The sequence below is a fragment of the Tiliqua scincoides genome, chromosome 7, assembly GCF_035046505.1.
Source record: "Tiliqua scincoides isolate rTilSci1 chromosome 7, rTilSci1.hap2, whole genome shotgun sequence".
NCBI classification, from domain to species: Eukaryota; Metazoa; Chordata; class Lepidosauria; order Squamata; family Scincidae; genus Tiliqua; species Tiliqua scincoides.
This window is the reverse complement of record NC_089827.1, coordinates 60,176,383-60,200,782: the sequence shown is the minus strand read 5'-3', so window position 1 is coordinate 60,200,782 and position 24,400 is coordinate 60,176,383. Positions and strand designations below refer to the sequence as shown.

Below are 24,400 nucleotides of genomic sequence, written 5' to 3'. Positions count from 1 at the left end.
AGATTCCTGTAGGCTGCTTTAGCATAGACCAGGGCTTTTCAAACTGGGGTGTCGCGACGCCCCAGCCTGTGGGCCCTGGCCACTTTCACCTTAAGCGGTGTGGGCAGCCTGGAGGCAGGGAGGAGGCAGTGGCGCGATCCCCAGGATTGCGCCACTCCGGGGGGGGGCTTGGCTGCATGTACCTGAGCCTCCTGCGGGTGCGGGGAGCCCTGCGCGACCTTCTGCAGGGCTCCCCACAGCTTTGAAAGTGAAAGTGGAGCAATCACACCCCACCTCCGCTAAAGCGGAAGTGGAGTGTGATTGCTTCACTTTTACTTCTGAAGCTGCGGGAAGCTCTGCATATGGTCGTGCAGGGTTCCCTACACCCCCAGAAGGCTTGGGGAAGTGTACCCAAACCCCTGCAGCCCCCCTGAGTGGTGCGATCCTGGGGATCACGCTGCTGCCTTCCCCCATCCCTGCTGCCTCCCCCTGCCCCCGCAAGAACTTAGAGTGACTCAGACTCTCCCCGAGAGCTTGAAAACCACTAGTATAGACACTTGAAATGTCTCAATATAAACTATTGTGTGATCTTAAAATTCAAAGATCTCCTTCCTTAGTTCATCCATGGGATGTTGGAATGACAGTATACCAACAGAATACCCAATCTGTCCCAATTGTCGTCGTCCCCCGGGGACTGTGAACAGCTGGCAGGAAGTACCAAGTATGCACACATTTCACAATGTACCACTAGCCCATTCATATTTCTATGGCACGTGTAACCAAATGCATACACAGTTTGCAAGATCTTATATATTTTTTCTACCACTTTTTAGAAGGGGGCTGTTGCAAAAATTGGTCTGACTCAGCCTCCTCAGAAGTGACTTTCTTGGCATGGTAGCAGGCCTGTGTGATTTTGATGCTGCCAACCACTCATGAGATTACTGGGTTTCCTAACCTCTAAATCAATTTAGGAACCAGGTGGAAATTTTGCTTATAATGCCTGCTGAAGATGGACAATTTTGTCCCCATCATGAAGGATAGATTTCTGCAATGCTTATGGTTCTTTCCTTGTGGATTTATACCACTGCATTCTTGCTAGGCAACTCTGAGAAAGCTTCAAGTAGGTCAGAATACATATGCAGAATAGACAGTCTAAACCTGTTTCCAGGATAGCCACCAGAACTCTCTATTGTTTTGCATTTTTCTTTGTCTTCTAATGTAGGACAATAAATTTAATGGTAGCATATGAGAGGTTAGCAGTTCAAAGGCAGGATACCTAAGGTAGTTTAAATTGAGATATCCTGAATTTGCATGCAACTGCCTAACTTTTCAAGATCCAGAGGTTTTTCACCTATGGAAAATAAGCAAAAACATTTTAATCAACTGTTTAAATAAACACATTTGATACCTCTTTGTTTCATATGAAATATATACTTTTGATTTTTTCTTCCAAATATTCAAATAGTTCTGTGTCCTGTGACTGGAACCCCTTCTGCTTAAAATTAGAAGTGTTCAGAAAGAAAATTTTGAGGAAATAGGTGAATTGGATGATTTTACCATACTTTTTTATTGTTAAATATTAGAATGTTATTGATAGTCTCACTTTATTCAGAGTAGCAGAAATAAAATCTAAAATGTTCAGATAGTGTGGTTCTTTGAACTAGAGAGAAATAATAACATGATGCTTGAAACTAGAATTTCAGGTTATTTTGGATGTGCTTCCATACGTGTACAGATAGTTACAAAGATAATTGAATTGATACCCTCATAATTAATCATAAAGACATTTCAAAACATGTTGTGGAGGTTTTTCTTAATAAGGAAAAGTAATTGGTCTTTCTTGCAGAAGATACAGAGAAGGAAAAAGAAAAAGTGGACAAGGTGGAAGAAAAGGGGCAAGAGAAAGAAGAGAAAGAAAAAGAAGAAGAGAGGCCTCCAGAAAGAAGTATGTATGGCAGTGAAAGCCTAACAATGTGGCATTAAAATGAATTTCTGTACTTCTGCCTTCAGAATTTCTGTATCTTTATGCTAACCTTTGTATGAAAATTGTACTATTTTGGCAAAAATAATGCAAAGATGCTTTGTCTTTTGACATCATCTTCATACTGTTAGTGTATATGTTAGAGCAGGGGTGTCCAAAGTTTTTGGCAGAAGGGCCACACTGTCTCTCTGACACTGTGTCAGGGGCCAGGGGGAAAAAAAGAATTAATTTACATTTAAAATTTGAATAAATTTACATAAGTAAACATAAATGAATATATTAAAGATGAACTTATATGAATGAATGAAGGTCTTGCAATAGCTCATGACCTGTAAAAGGCCTTGCACAAAGCAAGGCTGGCCTTTCCTGTGCTGCCACTGCTGCATCACAGACGTGAAACAGCAAGCAGTGGAGAGAGCCCTCATCCCATAGCTAACGTGAGAGGTCAAACAGTCACCCTCATGCTGAGATCAGTTGCGTCAGGCCAGTGCGGGCTCGGCTCATTGGAGACTGGGGGCTCCCTGAGGGCCGCATAGAGAGGCCTTGAGGGCCGCAAGTGGCCCCAGGGCCGAGGTTTGGGCACCCCTGTGTTAGAGAATAGCTTGCTAGTTCGTCTTTCTATTCCCATTCTATTATTCCATAGAATGTTTTATTTGAAAATAATGAATGATGTCCACTCAAAGATGTCCTCCAACCCCAAGTTTTCCTACTCTGGCAGCTGGAGAGCTGCCCGCTTGAGGGTGGGACGATGCCTGCACGTCCCCAGAAGTCTCACTGTGGTCATTCTCTGCCTGCCTCTGCTTCTCCAGTTTGGCAACCAAGTCCAAACTGAAGAAGACCCATTCCCCGAGTCCCCGAAGCTGCTTGCACAGAGGACACACCCATGACTTATGCCCCAGAGGCATATAGCTGTACATATAACAATCAGTGCAAAACACTGCATAATCTCCATCCTGCTGCTGGATGTCCGACTGCATAGTTTTGTTTTTTTCTTTAGAGATTCCTAAGAAAGGTTACACTGGTTTGCTGCCCCTCTTCTCAAGGGAAGTGAAGGGCAGTGTCTGGGTCTCTAGTTTCCTCACCCTGTTGCTAAACTCACACAGATGCTCAACTCACTCTGTCTTACCTTGGCACTTTGTCCCAGGAGGCACAGAGTTCCATTTGGCCATGCGCTGCTTCATGCAGAGGTTTCATGCTTCATGATAGCAGATTCTAGCTTTATACTCTTAGCTAGTTCCTCTCCCACATGGTGACCTGATACAGTGAAGGACACAGTACCTACACCTTTAACCACTGTCTAGAAGAGGGGATTTCGGCAGATGCAGCTGAACATAGAAGGATTTGAAAAACTTAAAGCATTTAAAAAGGTATAGGCACTGTGTCCTCCATTGTATCTGGTCACACACACCCCTTTTCTGGCTGATTGAAATGGGCTGGTCTTCACAGATGTGCTCTTCAGTGATCAAGAAAACAATAGGTGACTGATTACAGCCCTGAGAACTGCAGATGCCCGCTGATTGGATTAACCAATTTGCAAACCTCTGAAAGAGGTAACTTTCAGACTTGCAAACTCCTAGCTGATTTTGCTAAATTTGCTGGCTGGCTGGGAAATTGCCCTTCCTAGGTTCTTGCCCTCTTAATTCAGCCCTTTTTGACTGGACTGTATTTTACCTCAAGCTGGTCTTTACTTTGAATTTAAACTGAACTGGCTTTAGAGTTTTTGAACTTGACAGAACTTACACTCTGAGGTTTAAATTCTGTTTAAAGTTAAAGCACTAAAGTGTGCTTTCCACCTTCTTTTACCCTCTTCCTCATTTAGTTTGGGTTCCTACTCCATTTAGGAGAGAGCTCCTACTCTCTAGTCAATTCCGGGTGGACATGTTTAGATTTGAGCTGTAGCACAGTTCAGAATCAGCTCCTTGTCTAAATTCTGCCTTGCTGCTTTTATTAAGTATGCATTTGATTGATTGCCCTCACCTAGCTCTTGTGTCTCACATTACTAGACCTTCAGATTATGTTCTAACTTAGATTAAGTTCTAACTTGGGTTAAGTATAAGGTAAATTTAAATAATGTAGAAAAATTTGCTTTGCTCTTTATCCTCCTCTGGTACTCTCAAGTAGTCTCCAGTAGACTCTGCTCCTACTCTGAGTACACCTGTGTAGATTTTAGATGTTCTTCCCTTCAGAATCGGCTCCCTGTCAATTCTCATTACTGCTTTTTATTAAGTATGCACTTAGGTATTTATTTTTATTGCCCTTACCTAGCTCCTGTGCCCCCAAATACTGGGCCTTCAGAATCCCTTCCTTGGGTTAGATTAAGTGCCAACTTTAGATAAAATTAAATTTTAAAATTGGTTTATGGTTAAAAGCTAAAAGACTTACACTTAACTTCTCCTCTTCTACCCTCTCCTAAACTCAGAGAGTACACTTACCTTCTTCTCTTCCACTCCCCCACTCCTCTTCTCACACAGATGCTTAACTCATGGCACTTGGTCCTAGGAGGCCACAAGCCACTTCATGCAGACTTTCCTAGTGAGCCTAATAATTTCATATCCAGATTGCACAATATCCTAAGGATGACTACTTCTGTCCTCGTTATTTTCCACAGTGTATTTAATATATTGTCATCACTGTGCACAATGTGAAAAGACAGATCCCTGCCCAGAAGAGTTTACAATCTAGATAGATAATTTTAGTATAAATTTTAAAATTCATCTCAATATGTCCTTCCTGTTTTGGTCCTGGAAGAGAAAATATCATGGAATATCCAAATTATAGGATTTCCTGCTCTCTACATCTTTAAAAGCATACCATATCCTTCTAGGTGAGGCCTCAAGAAGAAAACGTTCTAAATCAGAAGATATGGATAATGTTCATTCTAAACGGCGTCGATGTTTGGAAGAAGAGTATGAAGCAGAATTTGAAGTAAAAATTACAACCAGAGGAGATGTCAACCAGAAGCTAGAAAAGGTAGAAGATACCTACTTCTATGGTAGACACTTTGCCTTTCCATTTGAAAGGTTGATAATAGCTCTAAAAGTGAAGACAAAATGCTTTAAAATAATTAGATGGCCTTAAAATGAAAATATGTAACTGGATTATGATTAATGAATGAAAAAGAGTTCTTGGATGAATGTTACTCAGTAACCTCCAGTTACATTTGATGGAGTACTAGTATTTGGCTACTACTCCATTACTACTAATATACTGGTTTAACTGTCATCAAATCCAAACAGGTGACTTCCCAAGTTGTTGTCTAGTCTAAGTAAAGCACTCTTCAGTTATAGGAGATGAGTTTCAATTCGGATTAGTTTTGAGAACAGCCCAAAGTGTATCCATTTGAGACAAAATTATAGTTTAATGTGCAAATCGATTAGAGCAAGGAAAAGATTAGGGCAAACAATCTGAATCCACTTCCAGAAGCACTGAAAGCAGCGCAGTGTTATGTTGGAAACACTAAGACCTGAGAGAGACTTTTTATAGCCATGTTTGAGTTTCAAGTACATAGCTAACTAGTAAAACATGGATGAGTTAAATATTTTATAGCATTAATTATTAGACTAAAGCTTCATTGGATTAATTATTAATGAATATTTGTGTTGTGCAGAATACATACATGTTGACAATACAATGTGTGAAATAGTAGTATAAACCATGCCTCTTCATATATATCTGTAGGTCATTCAGAGGTTTCTAGAAGAGAAGTTCAATGCCTTGCAGTGTGCTGTTTTTGAGAAGAGTCTAGCTGATTTGAAAACCAGAGTAGATAAGATTGAATGCAGCAAAAGACATAAAACTGTCCTTACTGAACTACAGGTATGTATGCATGTTAGAGTGCAATCCTAAGCTGTACTTGGGCTGGCGCAAGTCCCTTGCACCGGCCCAGGAGGGTCACAAATGTGCTGTAAAGCAATTTTGCGCCTCCTCACAAGCAAGCTGCGCTTGCTCATGGAGGCTGAATGGGGCAGGCAGGCGAGGAGCTGGAGGGGGGTCTGGGATCTAGCAGTTATGCTGGATTCCAACCCCCATTCCCAGGGAGTTCAGAGCGATTTGAAGCTGCTCTGCTCTCCTCAGACTTGCACCACCACTGGAGGTGGTGCGGGTCCAAGGAAACCTATTGGGGCCAGGGCACCTTGTCCAGGGATAAGGAGAAAAGTTTCCCTTTGACTCTGTCTTAGCCGATTCTGGCCTCTATCCTGCGCTGGATACAGCACAAACCTCTTGGTTTACCTGTTTCAGTGCAGGGTAGGATTGCGCCCTTATACATTTTTGTGTGATGTGTTTAAACATAAATCCATATGATTTTATGTTTTCGTTTTTCCAAAAAGTATTTCTTCAACGTTAATCAAGTCATATTAGAATCCTATCAGTGGGTATCATTAACTCTTCCTTGGACAGTAGCACTTCTTCTCCTGTTGCTGTTTGTTTCCTCAGAAATGAGAGCCTGCAAACTAGTTGTAGTTCAGGCTGACAGTAGGCAAAAGGAAATGAAGCTGTTTAGGTTGTTGGCCACCATCACAGAACAGGAAGAATCTACACTAAAACACTAGACAGCAAATGCAGAGAGAAAATCATAGCTTCGGGTGATAAAAGGGGTAAATCTTTAGAAAAAGGGAAGGCGGTTATGCAATTGGATCACTGGGGAAAATTGCATAAAAAAACAATTGTAATTGACTCTCTTCATAGTATAGCAAAATCAGATTATCCCTGTTTAAAATACTGACTACTCTTTTGGAAGTCTAAGAGACTTTTGTATTTGAAGTGATGTGAAGATGTTGCCCATTATACTTGAAAACTATTTTTCATTGAAGTATTGGGTGTTACTGAAAATCTGGAGTTTGTCTAAATCAGGGGTGTCCAAACTTTTTGGCAGGAGGGCTACACCATCTCTCTGACACTGTGTTGGAGGCCGGGGGAAAAAAAATTAATTTACATTTCAAATTTGAATAAATTTACATAAATAAATATATTAGAGATTTTATTCATTTATTTATTCATTCATAGAATTTATATCCCACCTTACTATCCAATGAAGGGCACTCAAGGTGGCTCATAATTAAAACCGTAATAAAAACATAAAATGTACATATATGTATAAAAGACATTTTAAAACAATAAAACACAATAAAAGCTGGATCCTGAATTAAAATACATTCAAAGAGCGCCATGCCACCTGGTGTCAGCATAAAAGGATGGAACTTATATGAATGAATGAAGGTCTTGCAATAGCTTAAGGCCTGTTAAAAGGCCTTGCATAAAGCAAGGCTGTTTTTTTCTTTGCTGCTGCTGCTGCATCACAGACGTGAAACAGCAAGCAGAGGGAGCCCTCGTCCCACAGCTCACACAAGAAGCTGAACCGCCACCCTCATACTGAGAGTAGTTGCGTCGGGCCAGCACAGGCTCTAGCAATTCTCCGAAGGGCCAAAGGCTCATTGGAGACTGGGGGTTCCCCACGGGCTGGATTGGGAGTCCCTGGGGGCCGCAAGTGGCCCCAGGGCCAGGGTTTGAGCACCCCTGGTCTAAATTGAGAATATGGAAACAATCCAAAATAAATGTTCTGGGACCCTTTTTATAATTTTTCTTTTGAAACTGTACAGAACTGTAGAGAATCTTAGGGCACAAACCTAATTGCACCCTATGCTGACTCAAGTCCCTTGGGCTGGCCTGGGAGGGTCGCAAACGTGCTGTAAAGCACGGTTGCACCTCCTCATGAGGAAGCCTGGCCAGCGCTCCAAGAAGCGCCAGCCTGTGCAAGGACGAAGGTTAGGCATGGAGGGGCACGGAGGAGGAGGGAGGGAGGCGTTCCTGGGCAGTGGGAGGGAGGGTGATGAGCGGCCCCAGGGGCGGGTGGGGAGCAGGAGGCAGGGCTGGGATCTGGCAGTTATGCTGGATCCCAACCCCTGTCCCCGGGGATAACGGAGCTGCTTCAAGCTGCTCCGCTCACCTCAGACTTGTACCACCTCAGGAGGTGGCGCAAGTCCAAGGGGACCCATAGGGCCCAGCAGCCCGTACCCAGGGTAAGGGGGAAAGTTTCCCCTTGCCTCTGGCTAAGTCACTGCTGGCCACAATCCTACACTGGATACAGTGCAAGCCTCCTGCCTTGCCTGTTCCAGCGCAAGTTAGTATTGCGCCCTTAGAGAACCAGCAAAGCTCCATTGACCATGAAGGCTTATATTAGGGCCCATTGGATAATGGTTATGAATAAGATCACCTAGAAGACTCTAGTAGCCCAATCCTGAGCTGCTCGGGGCACCCAGGCTCGGCGGCACAGAGAACGGCTGCCGCTGGATCCTGCGCTTCCTGGGCTACTGCGGGAGGTGCTTCGGGAGAAGGGGACTTTTGTCCCCTTCCCCTGAGTAAGGTAAGCAGCCCCGCAATGGGGCTACTCACTTTACCGCCAACCAAAAGATCAGCAGTAAGGTAAAGGCACTTGTGTAGGGCGCACAGCCCTACACAAATGCCCTGGATCCTGCAGAGCAGAGCTCCGTGAATCTGCCTCCCATCTCTCCCCCAGGCACACCTCCAGCCCGCCCCCTTCCCGCGTCACACCTCCCTGTCACGCCTCCTGCCCGCCCTCTCCGCCCTGCCGGCCTCCTCCCTCCCTGGAACACCTCCTCCTCGCCCCCGCCCCACCTACCGTTCCGCAGTTCGGCAGTCTGGGAGACAGCCCCGCGCTAGCCCAGCAGCTGGGCTAGCACTGGCGGGAGCCTGGCAGTGAGGCTGGCAAACGTGCCTTACATCATGTTTGCGACAATGCTCGGCTGCACGGAGCCGTGCTGCCGAGCACGGGATTGGGCCCTAGGTTGCCTAAAAGTGTCTTCTGGAACAAATCAGTAGGGTCAATTTATGGCACAAAACTATCTAATACTCTAATATCATTAATCAATTAATAACATTAATCACTATGAATTCTTTCTTAGCCTAGTTGGAGTATGCAAATACTTAATCTCAGATTAAAAATAGGTGACTAAGCAAACATGTTTAACAGATTATAACAATGTAGATCATGAATTGATATTCTGCCCTCTGTAGGAATCCTCAGTACCAGCCTATAACAAGCACAATTGCATTTTTTTTTTGGGTGGCATGTTATAATTTGGCTATATTTGTGCACTTGGCTGTGAAGAGCAGAGACTTACGTTATTGTAAAAAAATAGACTGAGTTTTTCCCAGTTTTAAGCTGTTGTTTTGACAATGCACAGTAACAGATAACTGCACTGAACTGAAAATGTACTGAAATAATATCTCTTACACCCCTACTTTCTCTTCTTTTGAGGCTAAAATTGCAAGGTTGACAAAACGTTTTGGAGCAGCCAGAGAGGACTCCAAAAAAAGACCAGAAGTAAGGAGAGAACTTTAGATTATTTTGCTGTTTATAGATTAGAACAAATTTACTTGTGATTATCTTGGATGGACCTTATAGGAATAGTACTCTCTATGATGAAAATGCCCTTGACCAAAATACAAGGTAGCTATAAAACGGATTATTTGTATAAGAAAGGGTGTATATATTGCATTGGCACTGCTACTTGAAATCTGTATTATCTAAGAGCCCAATGCTGTGCTCGGCGGCATGGCTTCGTGCCACTGAGCACTCTCCTCCAGGCTCCCGACCGCGCTAGCCCAGCGCCAGCCGGTGCTGGGCTAGGGCGGGGCAGTTGCCCAGCCTCCAAGGCTCTGTGGTTTCATGGACCGCCGAGCCGCAGCACAGTAGAGGGGGCGGGGAGGAGGCATTCGGCGGAAGGGGGAGGCCAGCAGGGGGTGGAGAGAGGGCAGGGGGAGGCGTGACGTGGAGGCATGATGCGGGGAGGTGGGTAGGCTGGAGGCTTGCCCGGGGGAGGGAGGAAGGCGGGTCCGTGGAGCTCTGCTCGGCAGGATCCAAGGCAGTCTTGGTGGGCTCTGCGCCCTACATGAGCACCTTTACCAAAGGTTGGCGGTAAAGTGAGTAGCCCCATTGCGGGGCTTCTTACCTTACCCGGGGGAAGGGGATGAAAGTCCCCTTCTTCCAGGGTGCCTCCCACGGTAGCCTGGGGCACACAGGATCCGGCGGTAGCTGTTCTCGGTACTGCCGAGCCTGGGCGCCCGGGGCAGCTCAGGATTGGGCTGTAAGTAAGGTATTAGATTAGGAACTTTTTAAAATCAAGGCCTATTCTGGGTATTTAGTATGACTAGGCAATGTGTAATAACTTGCATGCTTGGTAACATGAAGTATGCCAATTCCAGTGCCATCTCTTGCCAACTTAATTGCCCAGAACTTTGTGGGTGAATACTTGTTGAGAAATAGATAGACCATTGCGGCAAACTGTGTGAAATGTTTTAGTGTATTTCTATTTCTCAATGTAAAAGAAATATCCTTTTTATTTGCCAAGTATGCAGGACCTGCTGACGTTAATATATTTCCAAGTTTTCTTCAGAATCACTACTGCTTTTTTAAAAATAAAACAAGACTTTCAGAATCTTAGTAAATGCTCATGGCATGCAGTTTGTTAAGACCTAGATTTTCTTACTTTTTGAAGAAGAAGCAAGATATCTCATACATGATCTTAAACACTTTCACATTACTCTGTATGGGTTTGTACTAATTACTGAACTGTTACAGCAACTGTTATAGCAAGTCTTTTGTGGTGGTAGAGTCAAATAAGCTAGTGTCTGCATATAGGATTGAGATGTCGGATTTAGCCTAGAGAAAAGGAAATCTATTCTGTCTTGAAGCACACTTACTAAGCAACATAACTTTTGAAGTTTCTGAAAACAGAAAAAGTAGACCTGGTGGATAGAACAATCATGTATGAAACACTGCAGGTCTCACCTTGGCTTGTGTCACTTTGTAGAATCTGCAAAATACGCCTCATTCCCCAGGAAAAGCTGTGAGTGACACAGGCAGTATCAACAATGTAGCATATCGGTAAGCTTTGAGAATTTCGCTGTGATACTTTCTGTTTTGGAAATTTATCCTTCATTGTGTTTAGAATGAAAAACATTGCATAAAAATACAACATTCTACCTATACTTACTACCTATTCTTCATATGTACTATGAAGAGTACTACCTATTCTTCATCTCTAACTTACACATTGTGCTTTTCTCTTCTGTGATGGTTTTAAAAGGACATTATCAGGCAGCCAGTGGAAGTAATTAATCTTTTAGACAAGGCATTTTTATGCCAGTCTGTCCTATATCATTGAGGAATTTAGCTTACTATATGTGAATGTGAAGAAATCAAGGTTTTTGTGAATGAGATGCTGTAGAATAGATGGTCATTAATAAATGGCTTAATTTAAAAATTGGTTTGCTTTTTTACCCTGGAATTCTGCACCGTTCATTTCCTTACCTCCACTGCTTGATACCACTAATTTGAATCTTTATTCCATAGGAATGCTGGCACAGTGAGACAGATGTTAGAGTCCAAGAGAAATGTAGGGGATAGCACACCAGCTACTTTTCAATCTCCTGCAAATACAGGTATAACTTCTTTCCCCCAATCTTGTGCTGCATTGTGATTTACTTTATTTTCTCCACTCCCCAACCTTGCTGTGGCAGAGTGGGTGCCATGCACTTATGGTGTAGTTCAAAATAAGGCCCACAGAGCTTCTCCAGACCCCTTGATGATTGGGCTCTGCCAGCACCATCATCACCTGCTCTCAGCTGCTGAGCTTTGAAGTGACACGTTGGCAGAAGCAGCACGGTTGAAAGGGTGGCACTGGGAGAACCCAGTTATTATTGAGGCCACCCTTTCAGCAGTGCCATTTCTACTGAGGAGTCAGTGCTGAAAAGGCAGCCTGTATTATAATTTGGGTCTCCCAGTATCACCCTTTCAACTTTGTCGCCCTGCTGCTGCAGCACTGGGAGAGAGAGACAGAACTGGGATTCATAGGGCCAGGAACGGTATGGGGAAGAGGCATACCAACAGAGTTGAGAAAGGGAGGAGGGATGAACTGCCAAAGCTCTGAGAGAGCCCAATCATCACATAGACCACCCTTCCAGCAGTGCTGCTTCTGCCAAGGCATCTCTGCAGAGTATCTCTCTACTTGTGAGCTGCTAAGTGATGCCTCAGTAGAAGTGGTGATGCTGAAAGGGCAGCCCATGTGTTAATTGGGCTGTCCAAGTTCTTGCGAATATGGTCAAAACTTTCAAATTTTCACTTTGGTCATTTGCACATAATGAGTTCCTAAGTGAGAACAAAGTGCTTATTTCTGGTCATCACCTCCTTAACCCATTTCTGCCCAGCCCACAGGTGTACACATTTGATCCCTGTTGTGTACATGCAACGTTGGGCAAAAATGGCTTAATGATGTCACTTCCAGCTCTCAGCAGGTGCCATGAATACTATTTTGCTCTCCCTGAGTGCTGTTTGACTGCCTATGGATATTCGGCGATGACGTCATTGCCGAACTTCTAGGTTGCTAAACTCCACAGCCATTCTGCTGTTCACCTTAGACATAACACTGAGGAAAGCCACATAGGATGCAATCCTATCTTGCGCTGGAACAGGCAAGACAGAAGGCTTGCGCTGTATCCAGCGCAAGATAGGGGATGATAGTGGCTCAGCCGAAGGTATGGGGAAAGTCTTCCCTTTTTCCTCTGTTAAACCACTGCAGCCCCTATGGGTCTCCTTGGACTTGCACCACCTCCTGAGGGGAGGTGGTCCTCCCGTGCTGCTCTTGGAAATTCAACTTCTGGGTTAATTGCGCTTGCTACTTTCACTGTTTAGAAATCATGGGGAACCCTGCAAGCGCTCTGCAGGGCTCCCCACAACCCCTGGACCCTGGGAGCACGTATGTTTTGTGAAAAAATAGCACCCTCTTCCCCTGCAGAGGCGCAATCCTGGGGATCGCTTTGCTGCCCCTGCCCTCGCAAAGACTTACCCCAGGAGTAAATCTCCTGGGAAGTTTGAGAACCACTGCTCTAATCAATTTTATGCTTTTAAAAAATGTTATCTAAACAAAAATGTAGTACTAGCAACTGTTTAACTGTTAATGATCATTTGTCTGCAAGACTCTTTTTTAAGAGGCATGATCTCTGATAACATCTTAGTGTATCTGTGCAGATAATTTATTGGTTAGTTAGCTTACAAGAGTTAATATAGCTTCTGTTTCCTTTGCCACTTTTTCATGTGTTAACAAACACAAATGTTTGCAAGAGTAAATTCCAAACAATACTGTCTTACCACTCTAATCACAGTTTGTGCTTTCCATTCTACATAGAGCTCAAATAGAACAAATGCCAGATTCTGATTCAGTCTTGATTTAGCATACCTTATGAATAAAACTTAAGGCGCAATCCAAACCCACTTTTCAGCACCAACATAAGGGCAATGCAGCTCCAAGGTAAAGGAACAAACAATCCCTTACTTTGAGGAGGCCTCCATTACTGCCACCCAACTGCAGGATGCAGCATACGTTCCATTGGCACAGCTATACCAGTGCTGGAAAGTTGGTTAAGATCTGGGCCTTAGTCTCATGAAGTTGTTGCTTACCATGATGGAAATTATCATTTAATCGTGGGAGGGGGCCTCATTTGTTGGAGGAAATTAAAAATAGTTTCCTCTCTGGGGAGAAGCAGAGTAGCTTAAGCAGCTAACCCCCCCCCCCTTCCCAAGGGAACCTCCCTTACCCGGCTGACTGCTATTCAATGAAAAAAGACAAAGAAGCAATGGCTTGTTAAAGTTGCAAAAAAGAAGTTATTTACTTACAGTTCCACTGAGTGTATATTTACAGCATCTGATTAGGATCAGAGGTTCAGCTAACACTTAGAGATAGCAAGGTCCTGGAGCTGCCTCACCCTGCATACCTTGTGCTCAAGATGGCCTGGGCATCAGAGCCCTGGTGTGCACATCTTAACAGGTCAGTGGTCAGAGGAAAAGAGGAAGTACTCAGAGGAGAAGGGAAGGATAAAGGGTTAGGGCCACACCCCAGGAGGATCACAGGTAGAAAGGTCAGATTCTCTGGGCCATAGCTTGACCCCTTCTGGACAGCATCCTGCCCCCTATAGATAGCAGACGGAGTTGCAGCAACTCCAACATCATTGTCATGCCTCTGCATTGGCTGAAATATCTCATTTGGCACAGAATCTTAAATACAGTTATCCTTTTTCTTGTTTGCAGTGTCTGCTGCCACTCTTACTACTCCTCAGACACCAGTCAGTGGACATTCCAAACCACAGACTCCAGTCACCTCTACGCCTTTGACTTCTGGCTCTTTGACAACCTCAGTACTTCCTACAGCAAACACCGCAACAGTGGTTGGCACTAGCCAGGTGGCTGGTGGAAACACACAGCCAATGTCTGTATCATTGCAATCCTTGCCAGTAATATTGCATGTACCTGTTGCAATGTCCTCCCAGCCTCAACTGCTGCAAGGCCACACTGGTACCTTGGTTACTAACCAGCAATCTGGAAGTGTTGAATTTATACCTGTACAAAGCCAATCTAATGTTGGTAACCTGACCAAAACACCCTTGTCTTTGTCATCAGTGACTTCAGCAAAACCAAACAATAGCCCTTCTATACCCAGCTCTAGCATTCAGAGGAACTCTCCAGCCAGTGTTGGGGCAATAGGGACAACTTTGGCAGTGCAGGCTGTCTCAGCTGCACACCCTGTAGCACAAGCTACAAGGACTACTTTGGCTACTGTCAATACATCAGGGGTGTATACTCCTCCCAGCAATAGGAGTTCCATACAAATGAAAATCCCTCTATCGGCCTTCAGCAGTACAGCTGCTTCTGAAATAAGCACCACAACAGCACCTAGAATTGGTAAGTTACATTTATTCAATGCAGTTGAATTTATCTTGATTGATTTGAGTTGATTTTTAAAGAAGAATGACCTTGAGTGTCTTCAGAGGCTCACCACAGTTATTCACATTGATTGACAATCCGTTTCTGCTTGTGAATATAAGGGCTAAATAATAATAGACTAAAAAGTATTTCCAGTTTGCAACTCTCAAAGAACTCTGTCAAAACTGATGTTAAAGTATATGTATTATAATATATCTTGTTTAATTAGGTAATGCAATAAAATTGTTTCTTGGCCCCCTTCAGAGAGTCAGACATCCAGGTTGCTCCCACCTCCACTGGCACCAACAGATATTATAGCAAACAAGAAAGCACCTGAGGCTCCATCACAGGTAGGTTTGCTTTGTATTCTGCTTTGTACTGTTCTTAAAGTTATAGTCCACAAAAATGTAAATGTGTCTTGGTATTCTATTTTTTTCCCTGTGCAACCAAGCAATTTGGCACCTTTTTGTGTTGTTGTTTTTTTTCAGTTGTTCATTATATTTGTAATATATCCATCACAATTTTTCAGTTTTAATGGAGCATGAATGTTACAAAATATATAATACAAATTAGCATTAAACAGAGTTTGAAGATTGCTAAAAGTGATACAGAAAATAATTTACCAAGGCACACAAATCCTTACTGAAAGTTGGGAAGGCACTAACCTAGTTAGATATAAGACCTTCCTTATTCTCTTGGTCAGTTGACATTTTATATGGCAGATGAGTTTGCAACCTGTCTATCAGTTAAACCACAGAGTTTGAAAGAAGACAGATCTGTAAATAGTAGTAGCTGTGCATTGAAGAGCTGTGACCAGTTGTAACTTCCTCAGTGTTTTTCCACTTATTTCCTGTCCTATGTTCTCAAGTGTTTAGAAAAGTGAGTCTTCTCTCTGCACTTTGAGGATTAGAAGAGCAAACAGTGGTGTATGTGTAGCAATATACACTTGCTACCTAAAATGCAAATACTGTGTTAGAGAGGGCTTTCAATCTCAGAGGAGTCAAGCTTAAGTTTTATTTCAGTCTTTTCTGACTGTGTGCCTGGGAAACAGTGCTAGAAAGGTTCAGTCTGCTGATGGCCTTTCCTGCCTTTGAAATGAATGGTGTTTTCAGGAATGAACTTTCCTCCATTCTTTTCCTCTGAAGAATGAGTCTGAAGCTAAGTAGAACCTTATTAGAACATATATTAGAACCTAAGTAGAACATATATTGTGCTCGCTTCGGCAGCACATATACTAAAATTGGAACGATACAGAGAAGATTAGCATGGCCCCTGCGCAAGGATGACACGCAAATTCGTGAAGCGTTCCATATTTTTACAGGGGAGGGCACCAGGATGAGGTCTTTTGTTATTTGGTGTGCTCCCTGGGGCATTTGGTGGGCCGCTGTGAGATACAGGAAGCTGGACTAGATGGGCCTATGGCCTGATCCAGTGGGGCTGTTCTTATGTTCTTATGTTAGAATCTGATAGAGGAACAAAAAGAGAGAGGCTTTATGACCAGTGAACTCTCAGACATAGTCTGGAAGACTATTGAAAATAAAAACATAAAAAGGGAAGCTATCAAGTGGCTCCATGAAAACTATGCAAATTTTTATATCATATAAATAACTTAATCAAATTGCTAATTAATCACTTTAAGCCCCACTTAAAGTTTCCATTGGAAAATAAGGGGCAAAGTAGATAGGGACCCTAAACATGTAAAATAACTGCTTGCTTGCTTGGTTGTCTGCTTGCTCTCTTACTTAGAGCCCAATCCTGAGCCCTACCTTACTCCTGATTTGTACTGTTTCAAATGTGCCATAAGGCGGACCCAGCACTAGAAGTAGCCCAGCGCGAGCCTGCGCTGGGTCAGCTCCGGCGCTGGGCCCACATTCCACCATCTGGCCGTTGCCTGGACTGCCAGGCAGTGGAGAGGTGAGTGGGAGCATAGAGGTGGAGGGAATGGGGGTGTGGCAGGGAGGGAGCAGGGCAGGATTGGTGGATTCTGATCCAGTTGGATTCCATTGGATCAGCTCCATTGGATTCTGAGCCCCGTGTTATGCCATGTGGCCTGACATGGGACTCCTTGATTCTGCAACGGCTCTGGAGCTGCCACAGAATCAAGGAGTCCCATTGTAGGGCTGCTTTCCTTACTCAGGGGAAGGGAACAAAAGTCTCCTCCTCCCTAGGAGGCAGCAGTGGCTGCCTGGGACATGAAGGATACCACAGCAGCTGTTTCTGGCACTGCAGCAGCGCTATGTTCCGGTCAGCTCAGGATTGGACTGTTATTTGCTTGCTTGTTTACAACACACAGTGAAGGGACAAAATGAGCTGAAACCATGGCAGGGGAATAGGAGGGCTTCAGTACTTTTCATACTTGAATGCCAATGAGAGCGTTTTTTCCCCACTTAAAGTAGTGCAGGAGTCAGTGCCTGATTAGTATCAGAACTATGGCGAGATCAAATACTGAAGCCCCCTTGCCATTAGCCATAATTTTGTCCTCCATCCACGCCATGTCACTTTCTATATAAAGTGAAAGCTGGAACATTAACTTTCATGGTTAGGGCTATGTCTAGTTTGATCCTTAAGCATGTGCTTCAGTTTTTCCTATTGAAATCAGTTGGGCATAAAAATCCTCAAGCTTTTGACTAGATTGTCTCCTAACAAAAAAACAAAGAAAGCCACTGGCCTGGACAGCTTTGCAATATATTATAAGATCTTGAAATATATATTTTACAGCAGCATTACCAACAATATTGAATTGTGTAAGTGGGAAGCTCATCCTTAGTTGTGGGAAGAGGCAAATATGATGCTTAATTTGAGGAAGAACAAGAGTCTATGCAAGTTGAATACTGTGGACCCAATCCTATCCAACTTTCCAGCACCAAAGGCAGCTGCAATATAGCCCTAAGGGAACAAACATTCCCTTACCTTGAGGAGACCTCTGTGACTGCCCCTCCTTTGCCAGATGCAGTTTATGCCCCGTTGACACAGCTGCAATGGTGCTGAAAAGTTGGATACGACTGGGCCCTCACTCTGTTTATAAGATGGACTGTTAAAATTTGAGATGGGGTGGGAAACATTGACAGAAAAACTTGAGATGATCTTCCTAAATTGTATAAAATAAGACCAAGCAAGCTTTGTTAAAAATTAGCAACTTACATTAAAATGAAGTTAAAATGAATAAGTACAGGTTGAGTCTTATTATTCGAGAGGATTCTGTTCTCAGAACTCACATGAATGGCAAAAATCGAACTAATGCAAATCAGTTAAAAAAAACACAGTCCCTTTGCTCAGGTGTTTTAAAAACAGCCTTGCAGACCTTTGTGATGTTAAGATAGAGTCATTAAGAGTCATCCAACAAACAGTCTCTCTCCAGGCCCTTAGAAAGAATTATCTTTCTTTCACTGTTCAGGGGGAAGGGAGGGGGTCGCTTGGAGAGAGAATGATTGATGAATTGTCAGCTGGCTGCCCTCTCTCTAACTATTGTAAAGGACTGTTTAATTTAAAGGGCCCTTCTCATCATGCTAAGATAAAAATCTCTACAACAGTAAGAAAAGCATTTTTAAAGGGGTGCAATTTTTCCCCTTCCCCAGGGATCAGCACATTCATTCTCATTTGCAGCAGCCATTCATGTTGAGTCAAATCCATGTGTGAGGGGTGCCCCTAAAAGGGGGATCTCAGGGCATCATCTGGCGGGGTGCTGAGGTTCGGCTGGATGGTTTCATGGGACCCCTGGGTGGGGTGTCCACCTCCCTGGGATTCCTTGCAGGGGAAGCCTCAGACCAAGCCAAGGGGGTTCACGACACCCTTGTCCTCCTCCCTGGAGGCAGGACCTGAGGCCCTTGGTCTTCAGGCAGGGGCTCCAGCCTCCTGCCTTCCCTCTCCAGAACTACCTGTCATCACAGACCTCCCTGCTTTTATCCTCCCGAGCCACGCCCTCGGCTCCTCCCCTTCCTCCCTCTCTAGTCTTAAAGGGGCCCTGACCCTGGCCTGCTTCCCTCCTCTTTGGTGGTTATTGGTGACCCGGCCCTGCTCACTGCTCCGGTTCGGTGAGCCCTAGGGGGAGGATCTCTCCCACCCAGCTGCCCTACGTCTTTCCTGGTCAGCTGGAGAGGTGGTGGTGGCGGCTCTATGGCCAGGCAGTTCTGCCCCTGGCCTGCAGCCAGGTAAGGCAGGGATCGGACAAGGGCTCGACCCCTGACACCGTGTATTAAAAATCCATGTATAACAAGGTTGGACCTGTACCATGCATTGAAAGGAGATACCCACTGCATTTTTGTGGATGCAGAGAAAGATGGATGGCCCTTTCTTCTTTTTGAAAAGATACTTGGGACAACTTTTGTATTCTATGTGTGAATACTATCTCAAACTGTAAAGTGTTTGTACCTGCAACTTGCCCTTGGAAACAAGACCAGAAGAACTGCACAGTTCCTTACATTCCTTGTGAAGTGCTGAATCTCACCTGACAGAGTGTAACAAAAGGGCATTTTGTCCAAGTGCAAATGATACACCCAGTTGCTCACAGAAGAGAAAATATAGTCCAAGACATTTAAAATGCTTATGTTGTGGTGATTGCAAGCAACTGACATTGATGGAGCTGTCTCTGCCTCAAAACTAGAGTTTAAATTGTGGTGGTTCTCTGCACCCCACATACTCGCCATTTTCAGAAAATCACTGCCTCAGGATCCAGTCCTACCCAATTTTCTGTGCCAATGGGACATGTGCTGCATACTGCAGTGGGGGGGGGGGCAGTCACAGAGACCACCTCAAGGTAAGGAAACGTTTGTTTCTTTACTTTAGGACTGCATTGAGGCTGCATTGGTGCTGTTTTAATGTTAGATAACTTTGTATTGGTACAAAGTACTATTAATACATTTCTGTTCTTTTAACACTGCATTGAGTGTGAGTGAAACGGAAGGTGCGGGAGGGAAGGGCATTGTGGGTACTTGGAAATTGGAAGAGTGATGTGTGAGTGAAACGGAAGGTGCGGGGGGGAAGGGCTTTGTGGGTACCTGGAAATCGGAAAGAGTGAAGTGTGAGTGAAACGGAGGATCCGGGGTGGGAGGGGGAAAGGCAGCTCATCTACGAGAAAGAAAACTCTGATCCCAAACCTCCACTGCCTTGTGGCTATATCCAGTTGTGGAAAAGGCTCCAGGAGTCAACCTCGAGGCAAAATCAGGAGCCGGAGTTCCTGAGGCAGTTCATGGCTGAACACAGTCATGTTCTGGCAACTCCTGCGACGCCGCTGGAACCAACCGTATTGGCTTCTGCCTTTCCATTGGACCATTCCAGCGACGTGGCGAGGGGGGATTTGCTGCATGGGTAACAGCCTATCCTCCATGCCTTCTCTACCCAGGCTTCGCGCACTGGAGAGGACACTCCAACTTCGCCATACGGCATCGGCACAACACGGGAAGCAGCAGTTTACCGGTTATAAGTCTTCGCTCGATTGGCGTAGAGCGTGACACCAGGGGCTGCTTCCGACGGTGGGAGAGATCATTGCATCTCATTGGGCAGCTACCGCCCGCCTTAAGCTGGGCAGTCCCCAGTCAGTAAGGTGCTGCCTCGCCACGGTCCGTTAACCTCACGGGGTGCGTGGGGTTTAGGGTGAAAACCGACAAGCGGATCAACAACTCTGCATCATGCAACAGAAAACAGAAAACTCCTGCCCTAAAGCTGAGCACCTGGAACGTTAGGACAATGACACCTGGCTTCTCTGATGACCTGCAAGAAATAGACGACGCACGCAAAACAGCTGTCATCGACATGGAGCTGAGCAGACTGCAGATGGACATCGTCGCCCTTCAAGAGACGAGGCTTCCAGTTTCCGGATCTGTCAAGGAGAGAAATTTCTTATTTTTCTGGCAGGGAAAACCACCAAACGAAACCAGGGAACATGGTGTTGGCTTTGCATTCAGAAATTCCCTGCTGAAGTCCATCATCCCACCTACTGTGGGAAGTGAAAGAATTTTGTCCCTGCAGCTTCAGTCATCAGCAGGACCTGTCACTCTCATCGGTGCTTATGCACCGACTTTGTCATCTCCAGCAGAAGCCAAAGACAAATTCTATGATGACCTGGCCACCACTATCAAGAAGATCCCCGTAAAAGAGCCATTGTTCATCCTCGGCGATTTCAATGCTAGAGTTGGTGCTGATAACAGTTCGTGGCCCACTTGCTTAGGTCAGTTCGGCATTGGGAAGATGAACGAGAATGGCCAACGCCTGCTAGAGTTTTGCTGTCATCATGGTCTCTGTGTCAGCAATACGTTCTTCAACACGAAGCCCCAACATAGAGTCTCTTGGAGACACCCAAGATCAAAGCACTGGCACCAGCTCGACCTGATTCTCACCAGACGCTCCAGCCTTCCCAGCACCAAGATCACACGCAGCTATCAGAGTGCTGCCTGTGACACTGACCACTCCCTGGTGTGCAGCAGAGTGAAACTGCAAACAAAGCGACTGTATCACACAAAAAAAGAAGGAAGACCTCGCATTGATACCAGCAAGACCCGGGATCAGAGAAAAGTGGAGGAATTTGCACAAGCACTTGAGGAATCTCTTCCAGGCCCGGTCGATGCAAACGCATCCAACAGATGGGAACATTTCAAGAACGCCGTTTACACCACCGCCTTGTCCATATTTGGCAAGAAGACCAACAAGATGGCAGACTGGTTTGAAGCCCACTCTGAGGAGTTGACACCAGTCATTGAGGAAAAGAGGAGAGCTCAAACAGCATACAAGGCTTGTCCCAGTGAGCGCAACCTGCAGGTCCTCCGAGCTGCTTGCAGCAAAGTCCAGCAGACTGCCAGGAGATGTGCTAACGACTACTGGCTTCAGCTCTGCTCCCAGATACAGGTAGCAGCTGACATGGGCAACATCAAGGGGATGTATGACGGTATCAAGCAGGCCCTAGGTCCAACACAGAAGAAAATTGCCCCTCTGAAGTCTGCCACAGGCGAGGTCATCCAGGATCGGGCGCAGCAGATGGAACGCTGGGTGTAGCACTACTCTGAGCTATATTCCAGAGAAAATGTAGTCACCGAAGAAGCGCTGAACAACATTGAGTGCCTGCCTTTGCTGGAGGAGCTTGACAGTGAACCAACCCTAGAAGAACTTCACGTGGCCCTGGACTCCCTTGCCTTTGGCAAGGCACCTGGAAAAGACCGCATCCCTGCTGAAGTTCTAAAGTGCTGCAAAGAGATCATCGCTACTGAGCTGCATAAAATCCTCTGTCTCTGCTGGAGAGAAGGTGAAGTACCTCAAGACATGAGGGATGCAAACATCATCACGCTGTACAAGAACAAAGGTCACGGGTGACTGCAACAACTGCCGTGGCATCTCTCTCCTTAGCATTGTAGGAAAGTTGTTTGCCCAAGTTGCACTAAAGAGGCTCCAGGTACTTGCAGAGAGCGTTTATCCAGAATCACAGTGCGGATTCCGAGCCAGCAGGTCCACCACTGATATGGTATTCTCCCTTAGACAACTGCAGGAGAAATGCAGGGAACAACGACAGCCACTCTTTATAGCCTTCATAGATCTCACGAAGGCTTTCGACCTGGTCAGCAGGGACGTTCTCTTCAAGATTCTCCCCAAGATTGGATGTCCACCCAAGCTCCTCAGCATCATCAGATCCTTCCACAAGAACATGAAGGGCACTGTTGTCTTTGATGGCTCCACATCAGACCCCTTTGACATCCGAAGCGGTGTGAAGCAGGGCTGTGTTCTTGCACCAACCTTGTTTGGGATTTTCTTCGCTGTCCTGCTGAAGCAGGCCTTTGGAACTGCAACAGAAGGCATCTATCTCCGGACCAGATCAGATGGAAAGCTCTTCAACCTCTCCAGACTGAGAGCAAAGTCCAAAGTCCAGCTGAAATGTCTTCGTGACTTCCTCTTTGCCGACGATGCAGCTGTCACTACCCACTCTGCCAAAGATCTCCAGCAGCTCATGGATCGTTTTAGCAAGGCCTGCCAAGATTTTGGACTGACAATCAGCCTAAAGAAAACACAGGTCATGGTTCAGGATGTGGACTCACCTCCCTGCATTACAATCTCTGTGCATGAACTGGAGGTTGTCCATGACTTTGTGTACCTTGGCTCAACGATCTCCGACACTCTTTCTCTCGATACTGAGCTAAACAAACGCATCGGTAAAGCAGCTACTACGTTTTCCAGACTCACAAAGAGAGTCTGGTCCAACAAGAAGCTGACAGAACATACCAAGATCCAGGTCTACAGAGCTTGCGTCCTGAGTACACTTCTGTACTGCAGCGAGTCATGGACTCTCCGCTCACAACAGGAGAGGAAACTGAACGCTTTCCACATGCGCTGCCTCCGACGCATTCTCGGCATCACCTGGCAGGACAAAGTTCCAAACAACACAGTCCTGGAATGTGCTGGAATCCCTAGCATGTATGCACTGCTGAAACAGAGACGCCTGCGTTGGCTCGGTCATGTCGTGAGAATGGATGATGGCCGGATCCCAAAGGATCTCCTCTATGGTGAACTCGTGCAAGGAAAGCGCCCTACAGGTAGACCACAGCTGCAATACAAGGACATCTGCAAGAGGGATCTGAAGGCCTTAGGGATGGACCTCAACAAGTGGGAAACCCTGGCCTCTGAGCAGTCCGCTTGGAGGCAGGCTGTGCAGCATGGCCTTTCCCAGTTTGAAGAGACACTTTGCCAGCAGTCTGAGGCAAAGAGGCAAAGAAGGAAGGCCCATAGCCAGGGAGACAGACCAGGGACAGACTGCACTTGCTCCTGGTGTGGAAGGGATTGTCACTCCCGGATTGGCCTTTGTGCAAATTTTAATTCTTTTACCAACTCATTTTCTCCCAGTTGCTAGCGTTAATGGCACAGTGGCTTAAGGAAGTTGCAGAATTAGCAACCATATTTCAATCACCTGGGTCTGAGGTATTCAGTCTGTTCATCGCAGCTCCGTAGGGAGGCATGGCTAGCCTCCAGGCGCGTTGTGAGGCATCTCGGGGAGAGAGGTGTCTGTAGCTGCTCAACTGAGCTGCAGGTACTGCCTCCCTACTTGCTGCTTTTCTGTGGCTGTGAATGAGGTGGGTGGGGCAGTGTGAGGTGGGGAGAGCCTGTGAAACATGGTGGGGGGCGGTGGGGGAGCCTCCCCGCCAAACTGAGAGAAGGCTAACTGGGCAGTGGCAGAGGTGCTGCATCTCATCAGCACAGGGCGCGCTCCTGGCAAACTTCAAACTGGGAGGCAAGCCTGACCTAGAGAGAGCAGTGTAGCGCTTTCCTCCACTTGGGAAGGAGGGAGCCCAGCTCTGCTCTTAGTGGGGGGGATGTCTCCAAATGCCCCAGCCTGCATTCCTTCATCTTGCCTGGGGGGAACAGGGGTGGCATCTGCATGTTTGGGTGTATATGTGTAAGTATTTCCCCATCTACTTTGGGGGTGAGTTAATAAATAAAATAATAAAACTTTATTTTTATCCCGCCCTTCTCCCAAAAAGGGACCCAGGGCGGCTAATCTTGTAATCTTGCTCTGTGTGGCTGCAATCTTATCCACACTTTCCTGGGAGTAAGCCCCAGTGATTCAAATGGAACATACTTCCGAGTAGACCTACATAGGCTTGGGGTCTGTGTCAGCTTAACCAAGGATCTTCACCTTTCTCTTTTTCCTCCCCCTTCAAAAAAGAAAAAAACCCCACTCTTGATCAGTCAAG

General features: G+C 45.5%; 1 protein-coding gene and 1 non-coding gene across 4 annotated transcripts in view; both read left to right on the top strand.

The window, feature by feature from the left end:
* Positions 1-24,400, top strand: part of ATF7IP (activating transcription factor 7 interacting protein) — a 104,609-nt gene that overhangs the window by 66,225 nt on the left and 13,984 nt on the right. For all 3 annotated transcript variants that reach the window (XM_066633643.1, XM_066633644.1, XM_066633641.1), the window contains exons 3-10: positions 1,826-1,924; positions 4,785-4,930; positions 5,639-5,776; positions 9,237-9,302; positions 10,792-10,865; positions 11,334-11,422; positions 14,064-14,714; positions 15,000-15,085. In XM_066633643.1, coding sequence (XP_066489740.1) covers positions 1,826-1,924; positions 4,785-4,930; positions 5,639-5,776; positions 9,237-9,302; positions 10,792-10,865; positions 11,334-11,422; positions 14,064-14,714; positions 15,000-15,085 — 1,349 coding nt within the window. The remainder of the gene's footprint in view (positions 1-1,825; positions 1,925-4,784; positions 4,931-5,638; positions 5,777-9,236; positions 9,303-10,791; positions 10,866-11,333; positions 11,423-14,063; positions 14,715-14,999; positions 15,086-24,400) is intronic.
* On the top strand, positions 15,946-16,052 carry LOC136657964 (U6 spliceosomal RNA). Its single transcript, XR_010794772.1, has one exon. It is a non-coding gene; the product is annotated as a U6 spliceosomal RNA (small nuclear RNA).